This window comes from Coturnix japonica, unplaced genomic scaffold (assembly GCF_054131305.1).
Source record: "Coturnix japonica strain WE unplaced genomic scaffold, WE-NBRP24 Scf062, whole genome shotgun sequence".
NCBI lineage: Eukaryota > Metazoa > Chordata > Aves > Galliformes > Phasianidae > Coturnix > Coturnix japonica.
Window position 1 is genome coordinate 772744 of NW_028188965.1, and position 23134 is coordinate 795877.

The following is a 23134-nucleotide window of genomic DNA, read 5'->3' on the forward strand; positions in this document are numbered from 1 at the left end:
TCTCCAATACTCAAGGCAGGAAGGAAGTCCAAAATAGGACAACTGACCATTTTCAACAGCAGGGCATTACATTTACCCCTATACAGCTTGAGTGAACATCCCAACAGGAAAGAAACGAGGAGACTGAGATAAGAATGCAACGTAAACTTTATTGAGTCTGAAGGTAGAAAATAAAGCAGTGCATGGTGGAATGGATCTGGTCCAGGCTGCTACAAGAGCAGGACCATCTCAACTTGCTTCAGGATGAACCCATTGTACAGAATAGCAGATAATATGGACTCATGACGATGAAAAGAAAGTGGAAAAAGAAAATAACATCAGAGGGCCATGTTTCCAGGCTTTGCAGCAGGGCAGGAGAGTGCTCAGCCCATCTGGAAACTCAGGCCTGCAGCTCCATCCTCAGTCCAGCTTCAGGCTTCCTGGGCAATGGGCTCACGGGACATCCATCTCATCCTTAGTAGGGCAGGCATCTCCTGCTAGAGAAGCGGCTGCCCAGGCCAGAGAAGCCAAAGCCACCAGAAGAGATGGGCACTCCCTCCTCACTCAGGATGCTGCCAACAGCAGCGGAGGTGCTGGAGCCCACAGCGGTGTTCTGGGGGAAGGAGCTGAGGATGGGTCCTGGCAGGGTCACCACCACGGGAGATGGTTCAATCACCACGCGGGAGTCCTGGCACTGGCGCACACAGGGCTCGTTGCAGCTGTTGGCCAGAGGGGTCGGGCCACAGGGACGGCACAGATCGTAGCAGGACATGGCTGTGGGATGGAGGTGGACCTGGAGAGAGGACAGCAAAACACAGGCAGCGTGAGCAGAAACCTGGAGCCCTGTTCACCAGGGGAGGAAGCATGGGCTGGGGAGCAGGGACATAGAGAGGCTTAGCAGCCCAGATCCCCAAGAGCCCCAGCAGAGTCTGCCCAAGACCTTCTCCCACCTCCCCCAACACTGGAAAGAAGAACAAGCAGGCAGGAGCACCATCCAGGAGCAAGGCTCACACCAAGGTCTGCACAGAGGCAAAGACTCACTGGAGATGAGGAAAAGGAGAAATAGACAAAGAGAAGAGTGAGGAGAAGGCCACTCCAGCTTACCTTGTTCACCAAGGAGGAGAAGGCAAGAGAAGTGGATGAGGGAGCCTAGTGCTGGGCTGCCTTTTATACTGATCTGGACTGCCCCAGGCCTAGAGCTACCATTACTGTGAGATACCCAAGCTCATCGTGTATGCAAAACTTGGGAATTAAGTAAATAGGGACACTGATTTTTCTTCCCTGCAATTCTCCCTTTTCATTTAACTTTTCATGACATACGCATTTTGCCACACAGGTTCCTTTCAAGTGACAGGATTAGAGAGCAAAATTTTACCATTGGAAATGATACATCAGCAGAAGCAAATGATGCATCCAGCAGCGTGCAGTATCCAGCTACAGCATTTGATGCTAACCTTGTACCCTCAGGGGCATTGCTTTGAAGACTTGAAAAATGCCTCATGTTGCCTTTCAATCCTAAAATACAAGTCTTAAGAATATTTTCCTATGACCGGAGTAGCTGCCACCATTGCTTCATGTCTCACCTAACTATGCCAAAATTAAGTATAAACCTTCCCAGTTAGGTTGGATATATGCTGTTGTATTTTAGCCTATCCAAAAACTGACATCAGGGGAAACTCATGTGTTCAAACTCATGTGTTCTTTGACCTTCTCTCCTTTACCTGTGCATCTTTCTGCAGCCCCAAATGACTGCAGATGGCTGTTAGAGGAGAGATCCTTCTTAACACACCACCAAAGGCCACTGTTGTGGACTCAGGACTGTTCCTTCTTTCTCTCCAAGGCTTTCAACATGTGCTTTGTAACTACATGCTAATTCAATAGCTATCACTAAAAAAGCTTGGAAACCTCAGCTTCCCATAGGACAACTAAAGTCACCACCAGCTGCTATTGCCCAAGAACATCAATAAGATGCCTGTGGATGCAAGTAAATACCAGGATCTCCATATGCATTCTCATCACTCTCACACAGTTTTCCATATGGAAGTCCTACAGTCAGTGCTCACACAATTGTGGTCGCTTCTCTTCCCTGTTTGAGCTTTTCAGCACACTTTGCTCCAGCTCAAAGCTCACAATGACTCATGTCTGTTGGCAAAGAGTACATTTCCTGAGGGGCTTCCTGCACAGTCAGCCACAGGACTTTCCTTCACGAAAGCTGCTTGTCATGGAAGACAAGGCCTTTACCTACAGTGAAAGGCATTGCAGGGCTTTGCACAGCACGAGAGACACCCATCAGAGCCTCAGACAGGACTGGGGGGCACAGACAAAAGCATCACATGCGGAGGACCAGAGCAAAATGGGAAGAACTACAGAGCTGCTTCTTTCTCCCTGCAGTCCCTTAGGCAGAAGCAATCATCACACCTGGTGAAGTGAGGCACAATCACACAGGTCACAGCACACATGGACCAGGTTGTATCCCTCTCTAATGTTGGTGGTCAGGGGCAGAAGGGCTAAAAGATGCAGTGACTGCAAATCAAGAGGATTTCTTTCCTGCTCATGTGTGCAATGGTCAGACAAATACCTTCAATTCCCAGCTGCAGCTCAGTGGTACAACAAACACAAGCAGTGACTGTGCAGCAGCCTCAGCATTGCTGAGGAATCAGAAAGTGGGGAGTAGGAATAGATGGAAGGTCTGGGAGCAGAACTGAACTTGACAGTCCAGAACATCACATTTCACCTTGGAGAGAATGGTTGGGCATCCCAACAATGAAGAAAAACAAACAAACTGAGATTATAATGCAGCACAAATTTTATTGAGTCTGAAGATAGAAAAAAAAACACCAAAACAATACAGTGCATGGTCAAAGGGATCTGACACCCCTTCACCAATATGAGATGCAGATCTTCCTCATATGGTGAGAGAAAGAAGATGCAGAGCCATCTCCATTTGCTTCAGGATAAAACCAAGGCATAGGAGAGCAGGAGACAATATGGACTCCTGATGATGAGAAGAAAGCAGGGGAAGACATCTGCTGGCTGTGTTTCTAGATACATAAGCTGGCAACCTGGCATCCCTCTCTGCTTTACAGGAGGGCACGAGGGTGCTCAGCCCATCTGGAAACACAGGCCAGCAGCTTCATCCTCAATCTGGAAGTGGGCTCATGGGACAGCATCATCATCCTTAGTAGGGCAGGCACCTCCTGCTAGAGAAGCGGCTGCCCAGGCCGGAGAAACCAAAGCCACCAGAGATGGGCACTCCTTCAGCACTCAGGATATTGCCAACAGCAGCAGATGCTGAAGATCCCACAGCGGTGTTCTGGGGGAAGGAGCTGAGGATGGGTCCTGGCAGGGTCACCACCACGGGAGATGGTTCAATCACCACGCGGGAGTCCTGGCACTGGCGCACACAGGGCTCGTTGCAGCTGTTGGCCAGGGGGGTCGGGCCACAAGGACGGCACAGATCATAGCAGGACATGGCTGTGGGATGGAGGTGGACCTGGAGAGAGGACAGGAAAAACATAGGCAGTGTGAGAAGCAGCCTGGCAGCCTCCTTGGCAAGGGAGGAAGCACAGGCTGGGGAGCAGGGACAGGCAGTGCAAGAAGAAAGTGTCTCAGCAAGCCAGAAGAACAAGAGGAGAAGCAGAGAAGAGCGAGGAGAAGGCCACTGCAGCTCACCTTGTTCACCAAGGAGGAGAAGGCAAGAGAAGTGGATGAAGGAGCCTGGTGCTGGACTGGCTTTTATACTGATCTGGGTTGCCCCAGGCCTATAAATCCAGTTTCTCTTGTAATTTCTGTACCAGAAACATGCTCGCCATGCATGCAAATCAGTCCCCACTAGAGACGCAGTGTTTGGGATTGATCCTTGCAATGTTCCCCCTTCATTTCCTTGCTAATGACATGCCCATTCCTCCTCTGATCCTTTCGTTTTATCTTCACTAACGTTGCAAATGATGTCTCAAAAGCGGAGTACTCTTTATTCTCATAATTTGTACATTAATGGCACTCTGCTTGGAAAGCAATGCAGCTCTCCTTCACTCCATGTCACTTAATCATTGGCTTGCTCCTCTTAAGAAATGCTGATTTAGGTGTTTTTTTTTTTCTTAAAGCAATCCAAAACTATTCTACAAAGCATTTCTCTATGGAAAAAATACTTCTCAGTATCCAGTGTTGGATATTACTGGGTATGGGCTATTGAATTAGTTGCTTCCCATGTCTAATTAGAGGTGCATTATGCTAAGGTTTTATGTACAGGAACAACAATTTTGCACCCAGAACCTCCACTTATGTTATTCAGACACCTCTCTTGTAGGAAAGAAATTAAACCAATTTACATCACATGAGAACATGGCACCTATGTAATTGCTTGGACACATACTTTGTTGATTTATTACCATACCATAACACAGGAAAACAAATGCTCCATTGAGGTGGTGTACCAGACAATCCCTTCTATTAGACTCAAGTAATTTGAGTTGGTAATTTTGGCTTAAGCAAATGAAGAATGTCTGAAGCAATGATCTTTCCTCCCTCTCCTGACCCCCACAAGAAGAGATTCATGGGGAATGCAGCCTATGACTATCACTGAGGTGAAATAAGTGATGCTCCATCCCTGTTCAAGGCCAGTTTAGATGGGGTCCCAAGCAGCCTGATCTAGCATCAGATATGGAGGTTGGTGGCCCTGCCTGCAATGGGGGGGAATGGAGCTTCAATGATCCTGGGGTCTCTTCCAACCTCAAGCCATTCTATGATCAGTTCTAGGAAATATTTGTACAAAATCTTGTTATTTCCTTCTGAAAGGTTATACTTAAAGTCTTCACCCAGCAATATCACCATCTCCATCTTTCATTCGCCTCCATTATACCTTCAGAAGCCACCAAGGTGTGTCTGTCTGCAGATCCCTGGGGCTGTACAACACTAAAGCTTCTCCTTCAGCTCCTTTAAAGAACCAAGCTTCAAAGCCAGTCCCAGATATTCATTAATGGTTGAGACATAAAGTACACACACTATGTAAATATTCCAAGTGTATGACAGAATTGAAACAGGTATGTCACTCGGATAATAACTTCACTTGAAATTTGGAGAGTCATGGTTACTCCCCAAGCAGACAATATTAAATAACTTCAGAAACCAGGGTTATTATCATTTTTTTTTCCCATTAAAAAGTAGTTTTCTGTGTTGTAATGGCAGCATCCAGAACCAACTGGAACAGATCTTCAGCCACCCTGAATTCCTCTGCCTGTGCAATGCAACAGCACCAGGCAACAAAATAAAGCTGGAATGTGCTTATATGGAGACCATAACACCAACCAGCCCCTTTCCCAAGCACCAGCCTAATGCTGTACCCACTGCCATTCCAAAAAGGTGCGTTTTATACAAATTCTGCCTCTTTTTGCTTCTCTCCCTTTCTGTTTTCATCAGCACACCCGTCTCACTGAAGAGTCCTTGGGTCTGCTGAGAGAAGACAAATTAAAGGCGTTTACCTGCAGAGCTGGAGCCAAATGTCTGCTCCAGGTTTACAGCCTGAGATCACACCCAGTGATCCCACAGCAGGTGGGCTCCCTCTGGTCTCAGAAGGAAGGGTTGGAGACTTTCCCTTCTATTGAAGTCTGAAATAAAAGCAATTGCAATGTACCAATGTGCTGTCTAGACACGTTGTTTGATCATTATTACTTTAGGGCCTTTCTAGCCTTCTTCACCCTTTCTGATGGTGAAAGCATCGTTCTTCAAGCTCTGTTTGGCCCCCACTATGCTCACTTGGGCAGTGACCCCCCCCATTAAGGGGTCCATGAGCAAGAATCAGGGTGAAAAGCTGCAGCCACCACTGATTACAGTGTTTTTTTTCCTACCCTTGTGCAGCTTATCTTTGTGGCAGAAGCTGCATTTAACAGCCCACAGGAGGAGCTCATCAGGGAAAGTGCCTCACATAGCCTGAGATCTGCCCTCCAGATTTCCCACCCGGGGTTGTTTACCTGCTGCTTGTTTGCTTCATTCATAGAACAGTGATTGCTTTTTTTTTTCTTCCTCCTGCAAATATCTTCTAAATTATAAGGCGTGTTGGAGGGATGCCTGGGGCAGCAACTCTTATCAGGAAGCTCTGTGGCCTCCTTAGATCAAATGTCATATCACAGGTATTCATTAATGATTTATACATGCAGAGCGTAGCGCTATTAGACTTAAAATATGGTTCTGGCTTCAGACACCCATGAATTGAGCAACAGCATCCCTTCAAGATAAACAGATCACAGTCACGCATGACATCCCACTGATCAGCTCTTAATCAGGTCACGATTTCTTGCCTCACAATGCAATTTTTTTACCCAACATCGTGTTCATGCTAAAACCCATTCACACCTTATACAGACTCAGGTGACCCCAATAGATGTGGGTCAACTCCACTCCATGGATACCCATCATTACAATGATTATTTACTACCAAGGGTAGAAGTCATTCCAATCATCATTTTCTCAGGGTAAAAGTCATATCCACAGTGGGTTATTTTCCCTTCTCATAAGGGAATTTCAGTAACTACTGTGGGATTTAAATGCAGAGCCCCTCATATGCATTGTTTGGGAGGCAAATGTTTCCTAAAAATCAGTATTGTTTAAAGCACTGTGGCTTAATCAGGAGCAATTTGGGCAGTGCTTCCATCCTATATCCCCAGGATGTCACTTACTGGCTCCAAAGAGACCTGGGGGGATTCTCAGAGGAAAGATGACAGGGAATCACTGGGCTCTGCATGAAACAATACTGAAGATATGGCCATAAGATAAGCATAGTGCCCTCTGCCATTAGCCATGCCCAAGAACCCTACACATTTAGGGAAAGTGAGCACATATAATCTTATATATAGGGAAAAGGATTTTCTATTTTCTTTGTTCCCTCATTTTTGCTCTCCTACACGCCAAGAGATCCTCATCCTGCCCTGGAGACCGATGGCATCATCTGATGGCAGATAGTTGCAGCAGTCAGCTGTTTGGACAAAGCTGATGAGCCAGGATGACTCTTTCCTTCTCATAATGCCAGGATTACATTTGTAGCTGAGTGTGAAAAACTCCTTGCAGGTTTGATGTACCAACTCTGAACTATGCAAGTCAGACTCTTTGGACAAGGTGCTGAAGGTAAGGAGGCTGGGGATCTCTCTCATAAGAGATGAGGAATATTCTAGCACAAAAGCTGCTTAAGCTCCACTATCTCTCTCTAAAAACCATTCCATTTCCTCTGTCTCTTTCTCTTTTTTCCCTTTTAATATATATAATATATAACATCCCTTATAATATAACTAATTCAATCCCTTATTCTCACCTTCTGAATTATTCCTGTGAAGTAGCTGCCTTTGTAAAGATCCCAGAGCAATGAAAGCCATTGGAAACAGCCGATGGAAGTTTCAGATTAAAGGATTTCTTTGCACTCTGCAAACCCTCACTAATGATTTATGCATGCAAAATGCTTATTACCATATTTTAAGCATCCAGGCACGATTGCAGCATTTTAAAGCAAAGTTACAAAGTCACCCTGAAATAGGTGTCAAGGTTATTAATGCACATTCTCTAGCTATGTAAGGAGCTTGCATCACATGCATTTTTGTTTGCTTTCCATTGGAGTAGCTCTGCAATGTTGGCAGGTGTCTCAAAGCAGGCAGCTGAAATCACACTGCAGAGCAAGGCTGAACCTTTACATACAAAACCATCTTCTCAGAAGTCACCTGAATGAAAACCTGCTTGCTTGCTGCCTACGTAGGTCTAAATAGGGAAGAACACTTGTGAACAAATGCATCATCTGATCGTCTTCCTTTTGCATTTTGGGAAGGGGGCTCAGAAAGACCTGAAACATTCATATGCTCAGGTTGGAAAAGGAGCAACTAAAGGAACATCCTTCAATCCCAAGGGTTGTTTCCAGAGTCAGGAAAATGACCCAAAAGATGGTTTAGGATCTTCTACGTTACCAAGGAAAGAAACCTGCAGGCAGAATATGAATGTGTGTTCTAATTGGGTGCAGCCCGGCTTATATGAGCAGGTGGAAGTAGAAACCTGCATGAATAAATAGGACCTCAAGCACAAAAACATCTTTAATCCTTCAAGTCAGTTGAAGAACATTTCCATCGTGTAAGCTTATCATTCCTCTGCTTATTCTTTCCTTTGTTTCTCTCTAACTGCTCTCTTCAGAAAAGCACATAAATCCACGGTAAGACAATTCTTCCCTTTTTAAACCAACTACCACCTAAAGGATGACTCCCAGTGTAGATTTTCATTAAGGGGATTGCTTTTCATTAAAGATCATTATCCCGTAGTCATTAACTCCCAGGCATCAGTAATTGCAGTTTTCTTTCAAAATAAAGAAAGAAAGAAACCATAAAAGCCAGCATAGATTTTAAAGGAGATGATATCTTAAATCTTTTGGAGAGCTTTGAAAAGCTTGGCACCTTTTTCTGTTCTATGAGAAAAGATTTAATGCTCACTATTCATTCCAAGCAAGAAAAAAAAAGCATAGATCAAGTCTTACTGAAATGTTATGCTTCGGTCTGAACAGGCAGCATTTATAATCCTTTTGGACACTTAACATAGTCATAGGGTTACAAAGACCTCAAAGATCATCTCGTTTCAACCCCCTGCTGTGTGCAGGGTCACCACCAGGCTGCCCAGAGCCACATCCAGCCCGGCCTTGAATGCCTGCAGGGATGGGGCATCCACAGCCTCCTTGGGCAACCTGTTCCAGTGCATCACCACCCCTTGCATGACAAACTTCCTCCTAAGATCCAACCCAAACCTCCCCTGTCTCAGTTTAAAACCATTCATAGAATTGCTCAGGTTGGAAAAGACCTCAAAGATCATCAAGTCCAAGTGCAACCCAACCACAACACCCTGACTCTTGTCTTATCACCATCAACCCGTGTAAACAGCCATTCCGCCTCCTGTTTATACACCCCCTTCAAGTACTAGAAGGCCACAATGAGGCCATGTCTTCCTTTAGATTCTATTTCAAAGCTCTTCTCTGGAAATAGATGTGTCAGAGAGAAGGATGCTCCATTACCCAAACCACTGGGTTAGCCACAGCCACACACATTGCAGACAACATCAGCACTGAGTTTTTATACCAAATCTTCAGTTTTAATCATGGAAACAGCACAGGACAACACCACTCTGATGGTTACCTCTTGGGGCTCTGTCACTTATTAAAACGTGGGCTGTGTTCATTTCCTATCTTAAAATTGATGAAGTCATTTCAGGACATGTCAAAAATTGCTCCCTGTGCTTTTCTGTGCTGACAACCCCTCCCTTAATCCCTGTGCATTATGGTTGCATTTGTAGAAGAGATAATAATCCCTTCTCCTTTGTTTCTCAGGTCTAATCAGTTCCAGTGTTTGTTGTTCAGCGCAGGGACTTGTCCTTTGTTTGCCCAATGCAATGCAATCTAAGTTAAGTCTTCAAACAGTTGCTGGAATTCCAATTATAAATATGATAAACGCCAATGAGGAAAGCCTGTTTTACTCCAGGCTGTTCCATTCACTCACCAAGTGACCTCTGGTGATTCATTTAGCCTCTGTACTTCAACTTTATAAAACCTAGATAATAGCTAGAATTAAAATTGCCTCAAGGCAACGAAAAACTGAGCTGCGAGGGAAGCGTTGGGTACCATTTAACACAGTGCCCCAAACTGCAAAGAAAATCCCATCCCCATGATGTTATGTGAACACAAAGCACTGACCCAGCCTGGGGCAGCCCAGAAGAGAGTGAGACATGGAAGAGTGATGGTAGTGACATTAGAGATGTGCATGGTTGGCAGCTAAGGGTTTTGTGCCATTATCTCCCTGTGCTGTTACCCAAGCCTGTACCCATTTGCCTAAAGCAATGGCAGCAAAGCCTCTGTGGGGCATCACATTGCTTCAGGTGGTATCTAGGGCACCTGATGCTTTGGGAAAGGAACAGCCACTGTTCTGTGCTCCTCCACACCAACCCCATGGGCTCTCCCACCAGCAGGATCCACATCTGCACCACCAACACATGAATTTCTCTTTGGACAGAACTAAATAGATGGGCATATGCTGTCACTAAAGGACCTTTTGCATATAGTAGCTCTCCCTGCTAGGAACAGCACCAGTGCCGTGTTACAATTGGCTTAATAGAGATCTAAGGATTAAACAGAAATCCACTTCCACTCCAAACTTGCCACCTTCTGGCAGCAATGTCACTGCATGCATAACATTCCTCCCCAATGTCCATTCACAGCCAAGAGCAACACAGGAGACAATCAAGAAACAGAGCTCTTATTTGCCTTCTGTGAATAGAAGCAATATCTCACCTGCATTACACAGGAGGAGCAGGTAATCTTTCCCCCCCCATAGCCTCAAGCAGACATTTGGCTTTAAAATATGCCGGGCAAACACTAAGCAACCTCAAGACCCTTCCATCAACCCTCTCACTTCCCTTTGTATACCAAGCAAAGAAGAACCATCCTCATGTGCAACAATATGCCTTGCCCTTCTTGCCTTACAAACCAGGAGGGACCATTCTTTTGTTTGTAACTATCTCCTTAAGCTTTCCTTCACATCAAACTATCTGTAGCTTGGGAGGGTGTTCACAGGGGGTCCTAAGGCCAAAACATTTACATGGACAGAACAAAAGATTGAGTGGTTCTCAGCCATTCGTGCAGATAAATCATTGTGTATATACATTAATGCAACACACTGAGTTCCATTCTGCCGCAGTATTCCCCAGCATGTAAATGAACTAAGCCCTTGCAATAAGATTTTAATTAAGAATGCCTTTCATGTGATTTTATATGGGGAAAAAAGAAACACAAACCCAAAGCAATACTAAACTGTAACTGATTTATGAGCTGCTGTGTCAGTGAATGACATCAAAAACACTCCCATCCACGCTACCTTCTCCGGAAGTCATAGAAAGCAAACAAAGGCTGGATGGAAAGACCAGTTTCAGCATCCAGTGCAATCTCTTGCAATCTCCCTTTCCTGCAGTACTGCCCTTTTCAACCCAGTCCATAAACTACATTAAAAAAAGCCCCAACAAAACACACAGTCCCACGACTCTCCGTGACTTCACTTTGAGTCAGTGATAAAAAACGTGGGTGACATCTGCCTGCCCTTTAACTGCAACGTGGCCAAAGCAAATTGCTGCTCCATTTCAGACCCATGAAACCTCTGTTTGCAAGCACTGAAGAGGATGTTAAATAACAGAGGTTCCTCCCTAGAAATCAGCCTTGAGATGGTCAGCCTCATGGGAAAGTGGCTACGAATGTTAGCTCTTCCCTTATATATATATATACATACATAACAGCTTCAAGTCACGCTATAACACATTTCAGAGGTAAACTTTCCTCTCTTTTAGGCTGCACAGGAGAGCAAATCTGCTAGAAGAAAATACAATGCTGCTCCCTGACAGCAAGTGCTACCGCTCAGTTCCTTTCAGATTGAAGTATATAAGCGAATGCTTAATCAAGTCATAATATAACTGAAATGTGGTTAATGGAGTCTATCTAGTTCTTTCTGACCCACGAGATGCTGAAGCGAATCCTGCCTGCAGGGTGTAGCAGCACGTTAGCACACAGCGTGAAGATCCAATAGCCAGCAAACAAACAGCAAGCAAAACAGTTTCATTACTTGCAGAAGTTATGCATGCAGCAAACTTTGTTTTGCAACTAATTAAGACTTCATGCAAAAAGGGTGTCACATCCTCCAGGCAATTTGACTAAGTGTATAAAAGCATTTGCTACGTAGAACTCTCCTAATCACTTTTCTTAAACTCTTCTCCTTGGTGATCCGGGTAAGTCAATTTCGAATCAATTACTTATTGCTATCTAAATATTAATCAAATAATAGGTTGAACTTAGGAAGCGGTAAAGGGGATGCTCTTCCAGAAATATACTTTCTGTTGTCCTTTAAGTTTAAGACAACTGAAGTTTTACGCTTCAGAGGCGAACGCTGGCAATTGCAAACGACGTTTAACATTCAGGCCAACAGTTCATTTAGGCTGGGAAGGGAATATGGGATTCCCTCAGAACCTTAGGAAGTCTCAGTTTCACCCTGACAAGCATTTCTTCTTTAATACTACAAGAACTGACACATTAAACGGTTTGATTTGTTTGATGCTCTCACCTTCAGCTGTTCCATTTGCCTTTTGTCTTTGAACAGCTGAAGAACGTGCCCTAAGTATTTACAAAAGCCTACGGGGACTGGAGCTCAGATTTTCCTATTAAAAAGCCATTTTGCTGATTTTCTTTAAGATATGTTTTAGACAATGCTGAAACTAGAAGGAATATAAAAATGATCCCTCTCCAGCTCTATGTGGGTGTCAGGATGGGCTGCATTGAGATTCACTGCCCCCTTGGACTCTTAGGTCCAAGGGGAACCTAACCACTTAAATCCAGCTCCTCAGCTGCTGAAACCTTCTGTCGTTGCCTTTTCCATCCCTTCAAGTCAGACAATGGGGCAACTGGCAAAAGCTGAAGACCCAGCCCTGAGGATGGGAGAAGAGAATGAAGGCACATAGCTAAAACAAGACATTTACACGGAGAAAACTCTTGTCTTTCTCCCGCAGACTCAAAGGGTAAATGCTGGGATTCATGTGGACCTTCCTGCCATCCCTTAATCTCTTCCACATCAGTTTTGTGCTGATGAAGGAAATTATCGCTTCTCCCTTACTCTGTTTGCATCGCCTAATTAGTGTGGGCACAATTCAGGGCAAGGACTGCTTGTCAATCTATAATTAAACGATGCCCAAGAAAATCTGCCCTTGATATCAGGTATGGTTTTAAAGAGCTGTGTGGTTTCAAATATAAGACACTGCAATGTGAATGATAAACAATGGGACTAATAAAAGATGGGTGGATCTCCATCCCAGTTCTGACTGTTCCACTTCCAACCATGCTAGGATGAGGTAACTCTTCATTCATCCCATGCTGCAGTTTCACCGGTGCTGAAGAATAAAACTGGAACCTTTAATATGGAGTTGAGTTTGGGTTACAGCTTAAAGCAAGGCTCAACAGGCAGCAGGAGGAGATGAGCAGTGCAACAGGTTAAGAATCCTGATAAGCAATAACCATTTTAGGCTGAGAACAGCCATGTTCAAGAAAGTATATTTAGATATTGAAACAATGGAATTAAAAAGGGTTACTTATGGAGAAGACAGAGACACCAGTCATAGAACCATAGAATGGCTTGGGTTGGAAGGGACCTCAAGGATCATCAGGCTCCAACCCCCCTGCCACAGGCTGGGCCACCAACCTCTGTAATAATACTGGACCATTTGTGCTTCACAATTCTCCCCTTTATCAGCATTTGCAGTACCCAGCCTACAATTCTTTCCTCTAAAATCCAGACATCCAACAGAACAGCTTCCCACCGAACTGACCATCCCTTCTTCCCCCCCCTTCCTTCTCCTGTCTTTCAGGTCTGGATCCATCCCATGTCGCCCTTCGATGAGTGCTGCCTGCCGCCGGGGGTTGTTTGCCCCGAGCCCTTTGCCCTCACCTCCAATGAGACCTGTGTCATAAAATACCCCGATACGATAGTGGACATAGTGGAGCCCGACTCGCCACCATATTCTGTCATCTATCCAGGCCCAACACTCACCACTTTCCCTCAGCAAACCATAGTGGGAACTACCGCGCTCTTTGATATCAGCAACCTGCTTGGTTCTGGGGGATCTCTTGGGTTCAGGGGCATGTGTGGTTCTGGGACAGCATGTAATTCAGGATTATCATGTTTTGATTCAGGAAGCGGGAATCCTTTATCTCCTCACTTCTCCAACCCGTTGTGCTTTAGAACTTGTAGGCCAAGCTAAATCCATGGATATCCATACTGGATTAAAACCAGAAATGAAACAAAAAAGACAGATGACGACTAAGTTTATGGATGATGGATTGTAGAAGTGCTGAGCTCCCGCAGCTTCCAGTGCAATCAAAAAAGGGAATGGCTTCCCACCATTAAACCTGCATGAGAAATTGAGAATGGCTTATTGGTCTTATTCCAAATTCAGGTGAAAAAGAAACCTCCAAGAAACGAGATTTTAATTGAAAAAATTCCCTGATTTGATAAACCTTGAATAAATTCAAGTTTTTATGCCAACAGTGATGTTTATTATCAATTCCTCTTGGGAAAAAAAAAAACACTAAAAAACAGTAAAATAACTTCTTAAAATTATATGACTGAAAATCTTGGGTTTCTAAATGAAATTTCTAATCAGAATTGACATTCATTTGTATACTTTGCTGAACCAGGATTTACCATCAATATTATTAATAATAATAATAATCAGCTCTTAGGCATTTGTAAGCCTTCCTTACACTTTACTTCTGCTTAGAACCGTAATGCATAATGTAATGATTTAACAGCTTATTTCTCTGCTTATATGAGCTTATATCTCATTGGATGCAAACCAGGGCAAAGCAAAACAAAACCCAACAACTTCAAGCAACTGTAACAGCAGATTTCATTGTAAAATACTTCTGATTAAAGAAAAAAAGAGCAGCCTACGCAGTGCCACATAACTGGAGATTCATTGTAGACCCTTATGAAGTCCTGGAACTCTTCTGCTTATACCCTATCCATCTCATTTTGCACATGTATACTCAGCTTCTCGTTTGCATTAAACATGATCGTGCAGCAGATGCTTTTCAGTTTCCCTTTTTCTTCTCAGGTCACTTTGTTGGGGCAGCTTGCGCAAAAGAATCCTGCAACCTGGATACATGCAACTTAATGGTGCAAAGCAAACAGGAGTTGGCCAATACTCAATAACAGCTAGAACTAATGAGCTATTAGCCTAAGCATTAGGGCGCTGAAGAGGCCGGGTAGGGGAGTGATTCTACCTTTAATTGGCTACACTGTGCAAGTAGGAAGGATTAACACCTTCTCCTTACCTGCGCTTCCAAAGTATTCAAGAAAGCAGGATAGATATAAGGGGATGACTTGAGGCCAGGCCAGTGGGTATCAATCCATGAAAATATAGCATCAAAATGCACACCCTGAAGTCAAACGCTGCTGCCTCACAAGATTTTAAAGTGGGCACCTTTTCCCCCCCCAGCCTTCCTCATACTCATCCACCCGAGTTCTTGGAGTCTGCTAATTAAACCTGCAGCTTTGACTTCCATCAATTAGAGCACCTGCTGACGGATCCTTTCAGTAATAGCACATCAGCCTGAAGCCTCCAGTGTTTCACAAACATTAATTATGTTTGCACACAGGCAGCGTTGTGAAACTCAGCGTACGGCCCCTCACATTTTGACACCCAGATGTTGGGCAACATCCACACTTTAGAAACCAATGCAGGAACTGCAAGCAGCATTTTGCAGGTGGAAAAAAAAAACCTGGAAAATAATGACCTCATGCTTCATTTTAACCAGCTCTTCTCTCACATACCCTGAAGCTTTTTAAGAGCATGGGACAGATACCAAGACGTTGGCATCCATGCATCTCCTTCGCTCTCTCCCCCATTCACCAGCACAGAATGCATCGTGTTCAGCATAAATTGGACACAAGATTCTCATGTGTTTGGAATATCACTGCCCTGTAGCAGCCCAGTCCCAACAAACCCATCACCTCTCAAAGGGTCCCAGAGGCAAAACCATCCTCTGGGAAGCCACCAATTGCCCTCAGGGAAGGAGTTCCTAAGTACTCCTCCAGGGTTTTTGTGTTGATTCATATAGGTGAAGCACCTACTATAAAATCAATATCATTTAACTCAACCCAGACATCCCAGAACCAGATCTTTACTACTGCCTTTACCACTAATCCGGATCAGACAAATCCAATCTTAAACCTTGAATGTGCAAAACGACTTCATTCATTGCTTCAAGCCTTTCCCATGAGGCAGAATCCACGTTCCTGATTCTCTCCAACCTTTTCTTCTGCCTCAGACAACTTCCCTGTGCAGGAAGACAGAATTTTGCCATCTTCTTTCCTTTAATTCATCAACTTCTTCATTCCTTATCCCTACTTTCTGGGCTGCCCTCTAAAGGAACCATTAAGCAATAGCACCTACCTGTGTCTATTTTAATAGATGAAACTTCAACATTATGATCTCAAAGTCATTTTAAGGTGTTGCTGGCTTTCTTTTAGTCCATAAAACATGGCAACAGATGGAACCACCCCACATCAGATAACACTTGAATATCAACTACTAACATCACGTTAAAACATGCACAAAAACCTCATTGATGACACTTTGCTAACATAGCTGTCATTTCCAACCCCTGAGCTTTGAGTACTTTGACTTCCATTAGCAACCAAGCTCCCATCCCCCCTTCATTCCCAGGGGAATATGGGGGACACTGGGACCAGAGGTCCATTACTGGGCAGCATTTCTCACCCCATAACCATCTCAACTCTGAGGTCTGCCATGGAGGACACAAGATGACTCTCACTGGCTTAAGCTGCTACACCCACAGATTGCTAAAAGCACCTTCTTCATTCTCCTGTATAATTTGTTTACATTCCTGTGGTTCGATCCTGATTAAACGACTTCAGGTTTTCCATGCCATAAACTGTCTTTAAATTCTGAGGTGAATGTGTGGGATCCCCCCGGGGGGGAAACGTTCACTTCTTAAACACATCCTGCTGACTGCTGAGAGCAAATCCTTCCAGAGAATCTCCTTAAGGCTCTATAGGACCTTCTGAAAGTACCACACTGCAGTGCTGGCAAATCATCAGCATATCAGCAAGCTGTGATACCACAGGACTGAAAAACACCCATTCCTTTAATACACCAAAACAGATTCCCTATGATCTCTATTCGTTTTTGCTCTCATTGAGAAATAACTGCTTTAAAGAAAAGCAATGAGAGCAGCTCCTTCCACACCTTTAGGCAAGCCAGACTGATGAGCTCAGATACAGCCCCACTCGTGGACTGTTTCTGACACTGCTATTTGTAGTCAATGCAATGCAAGCTTCACCCTGACTCTAACATTAACAGGTAATAAATATCAGATATACACCACTAGAACTTCACCTGGCCTGCTCCTTATCCAAGCCTAGGAAACCAACCAGCAACTTCAGCACCCGTCTTTATGTTTGTGTTGAAAATACATAATTGGACACCTAAGAATAAGGTTGTGCACATGACACGTGGCAGAAGAAAAGCAGTTTGCTGCTTATGTGCTGGTTACCATCTGTGCTGCTACTTAGGTGTGAAAGCTAAAGAAATACTTAACACAAGGGGAAACTGAGGCAGGATGTGCAGTGTCCTAATTGGGCCACTAGAGAGAGCTGTAGAGGTTAAGTAACCCAGGGTTAATTCTGCTCTCAACTTGGTTGTATGGCTCTGGTTTCTATATACAAACAACAAAAACACCCCACACAACACAGGGCTAGCAGGAAAAACAACATAAAACCCATGCTAAGACCAAGGACAACACACAGCCTCACACTCCAAACACATTTTACATCATTTAAGTGACTTTTCTCTGCTTTCCTGCACCCAACGAGCCACCATTGAGTCTTCCTTGCATCACGTTTCAGTACTACTCTGGTCATCACATGGTGATCTGTTCTGCCCCCTTCATTGTCTTTCCTTCCTGTGCTCCTTCAGCACCACCCTCCTCTAAATTTCTCTCTCTAACCCTCAGTTTGTATAAGTCAATGCTTCTCCTTCTGCTGGGCTCTTAAGCCCTAAAAGTGAACTGCTAAAGATGTGGAACAGCCAAGGAGCCATAACCCCACAACATTGGTCCTGACAAGCCTGGAAAGCAAAGAGCTCAACCAGCACACAGACCACAAGGTCATAATGCAAGACAACATTCCCCTTTTTGACCCACTAATGTTACTGGAAGACCTTCAGTAAAGGCTTTACTCAGTTGAACTGCAATACATGCTCCAAGAAACCCTTCCATAACCCTATTTGACACCCAGCTTGATGGATTTATATTATATTTTTCCAGTAGCTGTGCAGCTTCGTTCAATTGTACGCCTTCTTGCCATGCATTAGGATTTATGAAGCCTTTCTGGAAACACCCTGTGTAATTAAACACCATGGGAATGCTGAGGACTGCAAATGTTTCACAAACACGAATACGTGGCCTATGCAAATTGCTGTATAATGACAACAGCTGTAGGCGACGCCTTGTGTTGGGCAAGAGCATCATCTTAAAGGAGATGATCAAGGTCACTTCTGGCATGGTCCTAATTAGGCTGCAATGTGCTGCCTCAGATTTTGAATTACTTTCACTCATAGTTTGTATAAAGCCAGAAAGCCAAAGTTTCTACTAGTGTAAGAAATCACAGAACTGTATGTTAAATACATAAGTGATTAACTTCTGCTCACAATCCGGACCCTGCATTTCAATTCATAACTGCCTAGTGGGCAGAATTTGTGCTGATATAATATATTTGCAGATGAGGTAAGCATATAGAGTTCTTTGAAGTCCAGAGAGTGAACGTTGCAGATCTACATCAGCAGAGCATCCATTCCTAAGTATTTTCCTTTGATTATTCCTTCATTAGCAAGCATTCCTGACTCAGCTTTATAAACAAGACTCCTGCACTATGAAGTTAAACAGAACTGGTTTGGCCATACAGATCACATTTTAGCTAGACAAGAGGCATTATTAATGCTGCCCCTGCCTTGCACAAGGGTATAATTTTCTAAAATGATTTAAAGTTAATAGGTGCTGACAATATTAACATCGTATATTGTGGTATATGCAGTCTGCCTTACTCCTTGTGCTCTGCTGCCTTTATGAGTCACCCTGGAGTACAATATAAGAACTAGAGTGGGGGAAAAAAAGGCTAATTTAGCAATACTACATAGCAGGGAACTCTGAAGAATTCATTCTCTCATAGCTAAGGAAATGCATCTCAACACAACAGCCAGGATTCAGTTCCTGCCTATGTCAAGGATTCCCTGAGTGCCGTGAAGATGAAGTGAGAATCCACTGTCCTAAGCTAGAATGCTTTTACAGGGGTGAATTTCATTCTTGCTGCGTGTACTCTAAAAGCCATGCTTTGAAACGGCAATTCTTGAGGGTAGAAGCCTTCTAGACAGAAGTTATGTGAAATCAGAGCCACAAGATCTTGGTTAAAAAAAAAAAAATACCACCTCACTGGGAGCAATGCAGGAAAACCTGATGCTACCTCTGTCATAGCACAAACCCACAGCCCAAATGCAGCCCCAGGCTGCCCCAATCCCCCTTAACAATGCCCCAATCCCCCTTAACTCTGCCCCAGTCCCCCTCAACTCTGCCCCAATCCCCCTCAACTCTGCCCCATCCCCCCTTAACTCTGCCCAGTCCCCCCTTAACTCTGCCCCAATCCCCCCTTAACTCTGCCCCAATCCCCCCTTAACTCTGCCCCCATCCCCCCTTAACTCTGCCCCAATCCCCCCCTTAACTCTGCCCCAGTCCCCCCCTTAACTCTGCCCCCAGGTGACCATGATGGGAAGCTCCTGAACACAGGATGGCCCCCCCTGGTGGCATAGACCTGCAGGAGGACTTCAGTGATGGAGACATGGGGGACACCCTATCTCCAATCAATCAGTTCACTGCACTCCATCCTCCCTCTGGCTTTGTGCATTGAGGCACCAATAAATCAAACCCACTGTCGTGATGTTTATGCCATGAATTACTCTTATTTAGTGAGGCAGCCCCAAACAACCTCCAGGCTGCAGAGCTTATCAGGAATATTCTGGAGACAGCACGAAACGAGATTTCAAAGTACTCCATAAACATGTTCATATATCATACTTGGAAATCATTTTATGTTAATAGTAATGATATCTTAGCGAGTTTAGACTTCTCTGACCTCATACAGAATGAAAAGGATAAAAAAAAGTAAAGCATTTATTTAATCAGTTCTACTTTTTAGGCTTCAAAATTGGAGACGGCTTCATCTTTATTTAAAAGGTAGTTTTGGTTTCGAGTTTTTTGCACCAGATACTTCCCCTGAGGTCGTTAAGAGCACTTCCATCAACTCCATTAACATTATATCAGATGAGAAAGCCCTGTGCCTCCAGAGATTCATCTAGGCGTGGAAAAGAAGAGCCTATGTCAGCCTGTATTTCCAACAAGGAAGGAGATCTTGCATACACTGACTCACTGTGATACTGACATCCCCGACTGTGTTTTCAGCACAGATAAGTCACAAAAAGCAGCCGTGTATTCTTAATTCCTAACAAAATCAGTAGAGCAAAACCAGGAAACTTGGGAGATTAAAGGAACTGGCAGCTCACAGTCTGCATTTTGAGTCACTACTTAGCTCAGCTTCAGATAACCATAAACAGCAAGCAAAACAATTACAGGAGTAATACATGCAACAAAGTTTGCTTCATAAGTAATTAAGGTGCTTTACACAAAGGGTGGCTCAGATCCTCCAGGCAATCCGAGGAAAGCTATAAATGCTCTATTCACACGCTGCTTTCCTCACTGCTTCTTCACTTTGTTCTCTGCGCTACACCGAGTAAGTCTGATTTGACAACTGTGAGTTTGATGCTATTTTAGGGTAAATCTGGTTAAAAATCGGGACTAAATCCTGCAAGATGCGCTATCAGGGGGATTAGGAAACATCTTTCTATAGATACTATATTTTTCCTTTGCAGGATGAAGGCTGTAAAATAAAAACCAAGGGTTTCCGGAGACTCTGGGCTGTTAATTTGATGGGAGATGCAGGAATTTTAACCTCTTTGCTTGGAAAAAATCTCTTAGAAGAGCAGAGTGTGTCTTTTTAGCTCTGTTTATTCTTATTTGCCATGCAAGGGGGGTTGGCAGTTGCTGGGGGGGGGGAGGGGGGGCGGGGGGTCTAGAATAAAGCTTCATTGCTTGAAGTAGCTTTGCTCCGCTATAGAGATGCAACACTGCTTTTATTTGTTATTAGCTAATTTACTTGGAGTCCTAACAAGCTGCACCAGGTGATCATTACAGACCATTACTTCACCTAACTCTGAAAATAAGCTTTCACTTCTAACTATCAGCACATGGTTCCGCTGGCATTTTCGGGTCTTTACAGAGGATGAACTACAAAGGTTTTCTTTTCAGGCCAACGTTGAGTTCTAACCAAAGGGTATTTAAGGAATAAAATGCTATGCATGCTTCCCCCCTATCCCTACCCTCTGCAGGATGAAGGGTTTGGAGATGGCTTTCTGTTCTCCTGGCTACAGCTGAGAGAAGCAAATAGATCAGAGAGCTCTCGTTTGCTCCATCCCTCTCAGCACTGAGCTCCTGAAGTCAGGGAAAGCAGCTTCAAACACTCCACGCTTTGCAATAATTATATCCATTAGATAACTAGATTATTTTATGACCCCATATACCACTTGTCCATTGATAAAACAACCGGCCAACCACTCATCTACAACATGCATGCCGCAAGAAACGCATTTTATTTATTAAACCTGTATCTGAAAACCCCCCGTTTATTCTTTGCCTTCAGTTTTTTCCGTGTGTTCATAGAACGATGCCTTTTAATAGCAGGGATTTACATGGCAAACAATAGAAGAAATAAAGTAGCTTCCTAAACAGATCGTTCGAAGTGTGGAAAAGCCAGATCCCCCAACTTGAACCTTATTCATACAGCACATAGAGTGGGTGCAGCCCTAAAGGCTCAGGGTGGGAGGAGATGCTGTGTGAACAGGATGCTGCTTGCCTGCAAGAAGCGCTGCCAAAGGCTGGGAGGTGTCAGAGCAAAGTTAGTTTGGAGGGGGGATGGGAAACATAGGGAATGGGGAGGATTTGGGCTTTGGAAGGAAGGGAGAGAGCTTAAAGGAGCAAATTAGAAAGAGATAAATAGAAGAAGGAAAAGCCTATTGAGATGGGGAGAGGAGTTAAACGGTTTCTTTTGTCCACGTTAATCTGCCTTAAGTTCCCTTAGAGCCAAGATTAGAATCGTCGATAACCGAGCAAACAGGGGGAAAAAAAAACCAAAATAAAATAGCAATGACAACCAAGACGTTTTTCTTTTCCTTTCCCTTGTCTAATACCAGAATTAACTTGCAGGATACCCGTGTCGCTGCCGGGTGATGGCTACCAACCAGCTGGCTTGTACCAACCCCTGCGAAACCAAATGCCCCCAACCACTGGCCAGCAGCAGCAACGAGCCCTGCGTGGTTACCTGCGGTGACTCCCGGGTCATCATTTACCCACCGCCCGTCGTTGTTACCTTCCCGGGACCCATCCTCACCACCTACCCACAGCAAACCGTGGTGGGGTCTTCGGAGTCTGCAGAAGTGGCTCAGGTTGAGCCCCCCACCGCATCAGCCCTACCTGCAGAGGTACCACCAGTTGAGAAACTCACCCCACAAGTCATCACCCGTCCCGAACCGCGTTGTGCACCGAAGTATTCCTATACCTATTCTTCCCAATGGACTCATCCATGCAATTCTTATCGCTCCGGGAAGCGGTGGGCATTCTGAATACACACACGGAGCGATCTGAAGAAATCGCCGAGGGAACTCTAGAAGCAAATTAAGGGTGGAGCCAATGGGATTAGCTCAAATCACCCCCAGGGCTGGGCTCCAGTTGAAGGGAATGAGAGTTGAGAGCACTCAGTACCTGTGGAAGGCAGGCTTGTATGTGCATTTCCTCGTTTTGCCTTTAGGTTAGGTCTGTTATCCTCTGGTTTTCCCGTTTCGTCATCTGCTTAAGTCGTGCTTCGTTTCAGTTACGTTCTTAACACTGATTTTAGGGAGGTGACTCGGGATGTTAGAAATTGCACGCAGGAAGTGCACCAAAAGGGAAATAAAACAAATAGATTGCATTGCTTTGATGCTGGTGATCAACCAAAGCCCCACTGGATCCCCAAGAAGATAAACTTTATATTCTGGCCAACTTATACTTTGTACAACTGTAGAAAAGCTGTCTCCCTCCCAATAAATTTTCTATACCAAACTACGTCTTTTGGTTTTCATTGCCATGCAATCACTGCCTTCTCCTTTCATTCCTCAATTGAGTTTGTAGTGTGGGTATCAAATGTTGTTTCTGCATTAGAGCAAGATAAGGATGTTTTATTTCATGGTCTCTGCTGGCAAAGCTCTTTTTTGGGGGGTCCTTATATTTATTGAAGGGGATTCTTTGATAGTTTTCATCACTTATCCTCTAGATGAACCTTCCCCAGCAATGCATGCTCAGTATATAGGTGAATTGATTTGTAGTCATAGAGATTAGGTAGATGGAATAGGTTATAGGCACAAAGACAACAGCTCCTGTCTGTCCAGCCCTCTGAAATAC

At 44.3% G+C, this 23134-nt stretch overlaps 3 protein-coding genes across 6 annotated transcripts; 1 reads left to right on the forward strand and 2 right to left on the reverse strand.

The window, feature by feature from the left end:
• Positions 1-129: 129 nt before the first annotated feature.
• On the reverse strand, positions 130-22340 carry LOC146751753 (feather keratin 4-like). Of its 3 annotated transcripts, none has more exons than XM_085533739.1 (2): positions 22257-22340; positions 130-772 (listed from the first exon to the last, which is right to left on the reverse strand). In XM_085533739.1, the coding sequence occupies exon 2, from the start codon at positions 749-751 to the stop codon at positions 455-457; it is 297 nt and encodes a 98-aa protein (XP_085389865.1). In that variant the 5' UTR covers positions 752-772; positions 22257-22340; the 3' UTR covers positions 130-454. The 3 variants fall into 3 exon arrangements, with proteins under 3 accessions (XP_085389865.1, XP_085389863.1, XP_085389864.1); XM_085533737.1 differs by having other exon boundaries at positions 22203-22340; XM_085533738.1 differs by lacking the exon at positions 22257-22340 and adding an exon at positions 1084-1138.
• Positions 2768-22340, reverse strand: LOC107324447 (feather keratin 2-like). 2 transcript variants are annotated; one of them, XM_015884472.3, is made up of 2 exons: positions 22257-22340; positions 2768-3472 (listed from the first exon to the last, which is right to left on the reverse strand). In XM_015884472.3, exon 2 carries the CDS (start codon positions 3449-3451, stop codon positions 3158-3160), a length of 294 nt encoding a protein of 97 aa, XP_015739958.1. In that variant the 5' UTR covers positions 3452-3472; positions 22257-22340; the 3' UTR covers positions 2768-3157. The 2 variants fall into 2 exon arrangements, with proteins under 2 accessions (XP_015739958.1, XP_032305086.1); XM_032449195.2 differs by lacking the exon at positions 22257-22340 and adding an exon at positions 3652-5078.
• Positions 20186-22795, forward strand: LOC146751754 (uncharacterized). The gene is made up of 2 exons (XM_085533730.1): positions 20186-20375; positions 21905-22795. Exon 2 carries the CDS (start codon positions 21928-21930, stop codon positions 22318-22320), a length of 393 nt encoding a protein of 130 aa, XP_085389856.1. The 5' UTR covers positions 20186-20375; positions 21905-21927; the 3' UTR covers positions 22321-22795.
• The last annotated feature ends 339 nt before the right edge of the window (positions 22796-23134 follow it).

Coding starts and splice junctions, on each gene's coding strand:
- LOC107324447 (XM_015884472.3), bottom strand. CDS start 3,451: ATGTCCTGCTATGATCTGTGCCGTCCTTGTGGCCCGACCCCCCTGGCC.
- LOC146751754 (XM_085533730.1), top strand. CDS start 21,928: ATGGCTACCAACCAGCTGGCTTGTACCAACCCCTGCGAAACCAAATGC.